The sequence below is a fragment of the Phyllostomus discolor genome, chromosome 4 (assembly GCF_004126475.2).
Source record: "Phyllostomus discolor isolate MPI-MPIP mPhyDis1 chromosome 4, mPhyDis1.pri.v3, whole genome shotgun sequence".
NCBI classification, from domain to species: domain Eukaryota; kingdom Metazoa; phylum Chordata; class Mammalia; order Chiroptera; family Phyllostomidae; genus Phyllostomus; species Phyllostomus discolor.
In genome coordinates this window covers 121,754,477-121,764,466 of record NC_040906.2, presented here as the reverse complement: position 1 = coordinate 121,764,466, position 9,990 = coordinate 121,754,477, and the positions used below count along the sequence as shown (strand labels likewise).

General features: G+C 32.1%; 1 protein-coding gene across 1 annotated transcript; it reads left to right on the top strand.

The window, feature by feature from the left end:
* Window positions 1–537: 537 nt before the first annotated feature.
* On the top strand, window positions 538–9,314 carry DEFB114 (defensin beta 114). The gene is made up of 2 exons (XM_028509014.1): window positions 538–595; window positions 9,172–9,314. Exons 1-2 carry the CDS (start codon window positions 538–540, stop codon window positions 9,312–9,314), a joined length of 201 nt encoding a protein of 66 aa, XP_028364815.1.
* Window positions 9,315–9,990: the final 676 nt, after the last annotated feature.

Sequence of the window (9,990 nt, the reverse complement as noted above, 5' to 3'; positions counted from 1 at the left end):
AAATGAGTGACCAAAGTGAAGTGTGATATGTGGACCTAGGTCAATGAACAATTTAGGGAAACTAGCTACATAAGCAAGGATTTTGCACATAAGGACATGCTGATGAGTTTACACACCAGTTTGGTGACTAGAATATAATTTAAAGAGCAACCAAGGGTTTAACTAACATGGTAATGACAGTTGCTTTACAGCTTAAATGGTAAACAAATATTTATCTCAATCCCCCTCCTGCATGCTCCTTTGTGTTGATGTTTCATTGACCACAGTTGATAGAACAATGTCTCGTTTACCCCTACTTCTCCACAGAGATTTCTCCCTAAGGATCAGTTTATTTCAAGTTTTTCAATTTAGGTAATTCTGCCCACAGCCCTAGTCAATGGAGCAGAGATAAGTACACAAAACATAAAACAATTTCCGGATAAAAAGTGTCTTTCTTTCATTAGAAAACTATAAATAGTAAATGTCTCTTGACTTTTTGGAAAGTGTTCTAGTCTCTAGATTTTGTTAGCAAATCTCTCAGCAGCTTCTTTCTACAGAATGAAGATCTTTTATTACCTCCTCCATTTTCTGTGTTATGTGACCTTCATTCTACCAGGTAAAAGATGCTTTTGGCATATTTGTATGTAGTATACAGGTTCTAATTAAGCAAATAAACAAACAAAAAACTAGGCTATGACTTGGAAAATGCAAATATTTAACACAATCTTTTCAATTAAAAACATCTCTTTGTTATGCTGAACCTTAGTTTCCTCATTTGGAATAGTGTTATACTAATGTACTTTAATTACCTCATTTTGAAAATTAGTTTTCAGATAAAAGGAGATGATCCTTTGCCTTTGGGGACATTGATTTCTTTTAGAAAGTCAGCTTACAAAGAAAATCATAACTTATTAAATCTATTCATAAGATTCAGAAGTCAAATCTTCATAACAAATTTTTCCCAGGAAGGATGAATGGACTGAGAACAGTATGTACCTCTTGCAAAATCAGTAATAGACTTTATAAGATGATTTAGGATGTAGTCTCAGAATATGCTGGGCAATGAGGTACAGCAGGAATAAGGGGGCAGTAGAGAAATGGTACCTCAAAAATCCTTGTTTAATTAGTTAATGCATATCATGATATAACAATGGTTTGCTAAATCAATAAAAATTAAATTACAAAAAACCCCACTGCAATGAAGCCCTTGGTGGTGATTATATGATAATATGATATTCTTCATAGGTATAGCCACTGAGGCAATCCAGACTCACTAACAATGGAAATGGAAATGAATCTAAAGGTGTTCTAATTTGGCCCTAGAGCTGAAAATTCAAGAGGTACACCTGAACTGAATTCAAACTTAGATCTAGATTTTATCACTAGCTTCCTATTCAATAACTTGTGCAACTTGCCACTCAGAGAATTTCAGTGATTTGCCATCGTCTTGTACAAGAGGGGCTGGGGGAGGAGCAGAATCAATACCAAGCACAATTTTAGAAATTAAAAGTCTAATATAAAATTTTGTGTTCGTTAATTATATACACCTTCAAAATGCAGTTAGGATTTAATGAAACAGTGTATTGCAAAATAACCTTACAAACTGAAAATTAGTCTATCAATTTAGGTACTACTGTTATTGTTGTTGCTGCTGTTATTATAATGAAATGGGCCTGAGTAAGTGAGGACCTGAGTAAGTGGGACAAGTAAGGAGGTGCTGGGGCCCATGGTGCTAGTGTGTCAATCAATAGCCCTCTGATACTGAGTGCTTAGTGATCTATTGAGCAAAATGCTAGACACTGAGAAAACAGAAAAATAAAAGGCCCTAATGCTCTGGGCATACTTACAAGACAGTTGAAAAAAATCAATGGAATTGCTCGATTTATAAGGTTTATATAAACATGCTTTAAATAGTGAGAATGGTGAAATTGTGACAATTATGGAGATTTAGGAAAATGTCCCAAATGTCCCAAATTTTCTGATGAAAGGCTTTAGAATTGGGGTAAGTCACTTGCATTTAGACCTTGGAAGGTAAGGAAAAGAAAGAGAAGACAAGAAGAAAATGTCATGGCCAGTGTGTAGCATACAGTATTTCATAACTTTTCATGTGGATACCTAGTCTGGCCTGATAGTTAACATTATGAGATAACTGTTGTTGCCTCCCTTTATAAAAGAGAAAAATGACATCAAAAGAGATCATTTTTCAAGGTCACACATACCTGTCTATATGTGATATGTATGATACAAGCACAAGCTTCTCCGATCCCAGCATTTTTGTTCTTCCTACTCCATCATGCTTCCTCTGGAAGGCACTGGGGTTAAAGAAAAGGCTGAATAGATAATTTGGTGAAAAGCAACAAAGTCACATAGGAAAATAGCTGCACTTCAGATGGATAAGGTCTGTATCATCAAACTGGGGCTCCTCTGTAGTTGTGTGGGGAGCTTTAGTTATCTTACTCATACAATGGATGGTACTTCCATTAATTTCATAAGCTTGTTCAAAGAGTAAAAGAGATAATGTAAATTAAGTGTTTATCACATTGAGTATCATATTGCAATATTTCAAGAAATGGAAGAAGAGGAACAGAGGTAGAAAGAAAGGAAGAAGAGGAGAAGAAGTAGGAGAGGCAAAGGAATACAAGAGTAGTGTCCAGGTGTAACTAGTTCTTAAGATGTCAGAATAGACTACGGCTCTTATGTGGCAGAAACGTGCTGGCTTTGTCAGCTTTATGATGTATTGCACGGTGAATGGGAGGCTGAGTCTCAAAGAGCTAAGGAGAAATATTCACCTGTGTTAAAATGTGGCAAAAAGACAGTATCAGTCCTGGTGTTTTAGGTTGAATTAATTTAAAATCAAGGTGAGTTGGTCACCAAGGCAATTTGGTTACCTGAGAAATAGAATAAAATGTTGGGACATAAGTGGAGTCCATATAAATAAATAGCCTCTTAAAATTGACCAGGAGTTTATTGATTAGCTAAATAACTTCCCAATACAGAAAGATGCCCTATGATAAAAGAACACCATGCTTCTCTGTGGCACTAATTAGTTTATATTAATTAATTAATTTGTATTAAAACAATTTATAAATTAATCTTAACTTTTAAAAACAAATTTCTTTCTTTATTTTTAGACAGAGGGGAAGGGTGGAAGAGAAGAGAGGGGGAAAGACATCAATGTGTGGTTGCCTCTAGTGTATCCCCTACTGAGGACCTGGCCAGCAACCCAGTCATGAACCCTGACTGGGAATCAAACCAGCAACCCTTTGGTTCACAGGCCAGTGCTCAATCCACTGAGCCACACCATACAAGGCACAAATTAATCTTAATTTTTTCTATATTTTAACCAATTGATTTGAAGGCTTATACCTTTCTAAATTTGTAAACAGTTTAAATATTCTTGAATAGGCTAAGACAAAATGCAATTGATTTGAAGGCTTATACCTTTCTAAATCTGTAAACAGTTTAAATATTCTTGAATAGGCTAAGACAAAATGCAAATATTAATATTTTAGAACAATTTATAACTTTTGATGACCGTTATATGATGGCAGTATTAACTGATATGAAATGTCTTCAATAGTAGAGATCCAGTTGCCAGACATAAGATAAGGATAACCCTTGCCAAACTGACAATGCTTTTTTAAAAAAAAATTTATTCTAAGATCAGAATAAGAGGTGGAAAAGGGATGGGAAACAGAAGTAACATTAAATCCTCAGCTATCATCCAACTTTAAGACATATCCAAGTCAAGAAAATTAACACATAATTCCAAATGGAAGGAATAAAATTATTTTATTTAAATTTTTTTAAGGTAAAAATTTTCCTACATTCAGGTGGCAGCTTTGAAAGTCATGTATTAAGCATATATGAAATATATTATCAAGAATTCATTACTAATGATTCTTTATACATGTAAACATATTCATTTCAATAGAACTATCCTATAGCTTGTCATTCACAAAACAGTCAACTTTTCATTTTTCTCATTGTCACATTCCTCTGTAGTCATAAAATAATTAAGGCCTAGACACAGCCAGATTTACTGTTAAGCGGCATCTAACTCAAGGCAATATCCAGACACCTATGGAGTGCTTTTCACATGTCAATGTCTGACTTTTTCAATGTAGAGGCCATGGGTTAAATAACTGAAGGGTAAATTCTGGACTTGGAGCAACTTAAGATTAAATCATAGGTTAAGCATGTATTAATTTTGCAGACTTTGGCAAACTGTTTGGTCATTTAAAGACTCACATTTTTAACTGAACAACATCTACCTCAAAGGTTTATGATAGTTAAATAAGATATGTATGCAAAATATTTAAAACTATACTTGATATGTAGGGTTTTAATGAATGAAAGCCATTTTCATTATTATTAGTTTTTGGACCCAAATATATCATGTTCCTTTTCAATCTTAGGATGAAACTCATACTACTTTTTCTGCCTGGTTCATGATCTTTTTATGTGCTTTGTGTTCATCTGAGTAACTTGTTCTCATTTTTAAGGTTTATATTTTTATATCACTCTTCCATATCATATCTTGACAATAAACAAACACTGATCTATTCACACTTCAGACCCCATACATCAAATTCTCTCCCATCACCACACATTTCATCCATTGCCCTTCCCTCTGGTAACCACCATACTATTGTCTGTGTCTATGAGTTTTTTCTTTGTTTGTTTTCTTGTTTGTTCATTTGTTGTTTTCAGTTTTATATCTTACATATGAGTAAAATAATAAGGTTCTTAATTTTTTGTCTGGCTTAATTAGCTTATCATGATAGTCTCAAGATCTGTCCATGTTGTTTACACATGGCAGTAGTTTATCCTTTCTTATGGCTGAGTAGTATTCAACTGTGTATATGTAACACATCCTTTTTTTTTTTTAAAGATTTTATTTATTTATTTTTAGAGAGGGAAGGGAGGGAGAAAGAGAGAGGGAGAGAAACATCAATGTGTGGTTGCTGGGGGTCATGGCCTGCAACCCAGGCATGTACCCTGACTGGGAATCGAACTTGTGACACTTTGGTTCACAGCCCGCGCTCAATCCACTGAGCTACGCCAGCCAGGGTGTAACACATCTTCTTTATCCAATCACCTAGCAAAGGACACTTCTGTTGTTTCCATGTCTTGACCACTGTGAAAAATACTGCAATGGACATAAGGCTGCATATATCTTTACAAATAAACGTTTTCGAATTTTTCAGGTAGATACCCAGAAGAGGGGTTGTGGGTCACATGGTAATTCTATTCTTAATATTTTTAAAATATTTTATTTATTTACTTTTAGAGGGAGGGGAAGGGAAGAAGAAACAGAGGGAGAGAAGCATGGATGTGAGAGAGAAACACCTGTCAGTTGCCTCTGTATGTGCCCCAACCGGGACAGAACCTGCAACCCAGGCACGTGTCCTGACTAGAATCACCAGTGACCTTTCCCTTTGCAGAATGACACCCAACCAGCTGAGCCACACTGCTCAAGGCTCTGTTTTTAATTTTTTTGAGTAGCTTTTATGCTAATTTCTTTAGTATCTACCCCAGTTTATATTCCCACCAGCATGAGGGTTCCTTTTTCTCCACAGCCTCTCCTACACTTATTATTGCTTTTCTTGTTGATAATTGCCATCCTAACAGATGTGTAGTGGTAACTCATTATGTCTCACAATGACTCTGTGTAGATACTTTACCTCCATTTTACAAAGAACTATCAATCTAGACCATACAAAGACTTTGGAAAAATATTTTAAAAATTTGTTTGCTCTTCTAGATGTTAAAATAGACTATATAATTATAATAGTCTGTTTCACACATAAACCTAATGTTAAACTATACTATAAAATTTTAACAGTTTTTTATATCACCTCTACTGAAAATAATAGGATAGATGGCCAAAAAGATAAAAATGCTTAAAGTCAAATCAATTAAAAATTAGAGAGGAGATCTTGTGGAGATCAGCTTTTGAGGCAGTTCTCTCTACAAACATCTGCTCATTCTTCAAGAGACAGGACAGAAGTTGAAAAACATGAAACTGGTATTCGTATGCTATTCTAAGCACCAACAAATGTAATCCAAAACCTGAGAAGGAAAGAGAAGTATAGAAAATCTAGCATGTTTTAGATTTTTATGTAATAGATAATTCCTGAAGAATACAGCATAATAAATCTGACCCCCAAAAGAAAGTCTTAATGTATCTCAATTCATTAGGGGAATATAATTCATAAATCCAAAACTCTACAAAGTAGGTATAAGTTAATATTATATTCATCCAACCCTTCCAGGGACTAATGGCCATTTTCAAATTATTTCAAAATCTATAAATGCTTTAAAATCACCTAAGCATATTGGTTGGTGGTTCTAGCTACCAGTAAGAAATAATAATAAATTATTTCTAGAGAAAGATAATATCCTTCTAGGCCTCAAGGGCTTTTCTCAGTTGTGCATTAACAATGTATGTGACAAAAAAATCAGAAACAAATGAAAATAAGACTATTCTGTCAAAAATGTTTGAAAAACACAAAAAACCCTGGCTGGTATAGCTCAGTGGATTGAGCATGGGCTGCGAACCAAAGTGTCGATTCCCAGTCAGAGCACATGCCTAGGTTGCAGGCCATGGCCCCCAGCAACTGCACATTGATGTTTCTCTCTCTCTCTTTCTCCCTCCCTTCCCTCTCTAAAAATAAATAAATCTTAAAAAAATACTTGCTAAAAAAAAAGAAAAACACAAAAAAGAACAGATTAACAAAGGATTCACATGATGAAGTTAACAAGCACAGACCTTAAAGTAACTATGTTGAATTTGTTTAAATAAATAAAAACAACATTAAAAATCTACCATAGATATGAACATTATAACAAACAAAATTAAAAGTTCCAGAACTAAAAAATCTAAACCAACATAATTAAGTATATAATGAGTGTGTTAAGCGGTAGTTTGTGCATAATTGGAAGTGGAAAGATAAATAGGAAGAAAATATCTGGAATGAAATAAGGGATCCAGGATGCTGACAACACCAAATACCTGTGGGGCAATGAAGCAACAGAACCTCTCTTACATTGCTGACAAAATTGCAACATGGTATAGCCAATTTGGAATACATCTTGGCAGTTTCTTACAAAATTAAGCATACTGTTACTATATGATCCAGCAATTGTGCTCATTGGTATTTCCCCAAAAGATTAGAAAATACACATCTACACAAAAACCCACACATGTATGTTCATAGAAACTTTGCTCATGATTTATTTACCAAACTTTGAAGCGTCCAAGATGTCCTTCAGCAGATCAATGAATAAATAAAGTGTGGTACACGTAGGCAATGGAATATTCTTCAATGTCAAAAATAAAGCAATGAAGCCATGACAAGGCATGTGGAAACCTTAAATGCATATTACTGAGTGAAAAAATTAAATCTGAAAAGGCTATGTACTGTGTGATTTCATCTATATTACATTCTAGAAAAGACAAAACTATAAAAGTAATTTAAATAAAGGTCAATGATTGTTGAGGGTTTGGGGGAAAGATGAAGAGGTGGACCCTAGAAGATTTTTAGGGCAGTAAAAATACTCTTTTAAAGTATATATACATTTTAAATATATATTTATTTTAAATATATAAAATATATAAATATATAACATATAAATATACACTCTAAACATATTTATTTCCATATGAATAAATAACTATGTAAAATATATAAATATTTTATATCTTATATAGAAGTATATATCAATATATTATAATGCATTAAAATATCTTATATACTTTTATTACTATGTATTTGATATAAGCACATTTATATATTATATAAATATAAACATATTTCTTAATATATATAAATGTGTAGTACTTTAAATATATGTGCATACTTTAAACATATCTATATTTTATATAAAATATATATAATATAATGTATACAGTATATTTATATAAATATAAATATTTATATATTTATATAAAATATATGAAATATATATTTATTCATATATAAATATATGTGAATATATTGATATGTTTATATTTTACATATTTTATCAATATAAATATATTTATATAATATATTTAAATATCTTGATATCTACTAAAATATACATATTTAAATGTATCTTAAAATATACATCATGTAAATATATTTATATTCATAAATATAAATATTTTATTCATATTTATATACAGATATTAATATATTTACATGCACAAATATTATATATTAATATCTGTGTACCAATATACAGATATTTATAATCTATTCAAAATATGCATGTTATATATGTATAGCATTTAAAATATGCATATTTAATAGATATTGAATACATATTTAAATATATATTATATATTTATATAAATATTCATTTGAATATTTATAAATATGTATTAAAATATACCCTTTTAAAACCCTTAGAGTGTACCCTCATGAAAACTATAGACACTGGATAATTATGCTGTGTCATTGTAGGTTCATCTTTGGGGGAGGAGAACATTCTGGTGAATGCTGATAATGGAGAAAGCTATGCATGTGTGGAGGCATATGGGAACTTCTGTACCTTCCTCTCAAATTCCTTATAACCTAAACTGCTCTACAATTTAAAATCTTAAAAAATAAACAAATGAAAGAGCTATTATAAATTCATGAACAATAAAAATATATCAATAATAAGCAAAATATATGAACAATTAAATAGAGAAAAACTAAAAAACTTCAAAACAACCGAAGTCATAAAATTAAAATTTCAGTGAATAAATACCATTTTATTTTGAGGCAAAATTTACATACATTTGGTTGGCAGTAATAAGTGAAGTACTCTGGACTCTATCTCTTTTGTACCTATCCTAAATATGTATCATGTAAATATTAACACATGTACACCAATTTGTTTATCACCATCCTAAAATTTTAAACTTTTAACTATGACCTAGTTGAAAGAATTAATAAATTGTCTCTTGCAATTTCAAAGGAGAATTTTAAAGCTCTAAAAAATCTTTATTCTTTGTTAAAAAGAGTAATGTATGACAAAATTTAATTACATATTAATTTAAAACAAATTTCAAGTTTATATATAGGGATATATAATATTTGATGTCTTTTTTTTGATATTTTCAAAATTGTTACAGTGCACCCACAGTACATTTTGTAACGAGGTAATATGTTTTAAAGTAAGAGATCAGTAATTTCAGTTATTCTTCTTTTACTATAGCCACATGTACCTTGGTGAATCCTGATAAGTGCTCAAAATCTCTTGGTCAATGTAAGAGACGCTGTTTACCAAATGAAAAGCGAATTGATATATGTTTCTCGCCAAGTAAGGTTTGCTGTGCTGAGAGGGAGTATGAAGATTAATCTTGGAAAGGAAGATGTACCTCTGGCCAAAGAAGCCATGCGTTTGCCAATGCAGAGCAACATAGAATGTAACTAGAACTTCTGTAATAAATAAACACATAAACCAACGTTGGTTTATCTTCCTTTGTAGATGTTAATTATGTGCTCAGTGAAATGAGGTAGCATCTTATTTTCTCTAAGCTAGAGGTTTTGGTAGAGGCATATCATGGGTACAGTGTTCACTCTAGTTTAGGACCACTGTTGATTTGTTGTGGTTCAACTAAACTTAAACAATTGGACATTTCCCAACTTAACCATGACCTCATTAGAAATGTGATTCATAAAAATTCATACCCATAGGCTCATCAATTAATCTTGAGGCCATCATCATGTTATTGATGTTAGGTGACAGGACACCTAAATAATGAGTTGAATGCATAAGTTACAACAGACCATTTGCCTTTCCTCTCTACTCTCAAGTTTCTGCTCATTTAAAAAGGCATATTAATTGAACACCATCTAATACTACTATTACTAAATTGGGTTTAAATATAATTTGAACTTTGGCTAAAGAATTTAGACTCAAAGTATGAGATCAGCATTTTCTTACTTAGTTCTGGACATCATAGGAAATGCATAAAGTTCTGTTATTTCGGCCTCAATATAAGCACTAGACAACACAAATACTCTCTGTAAT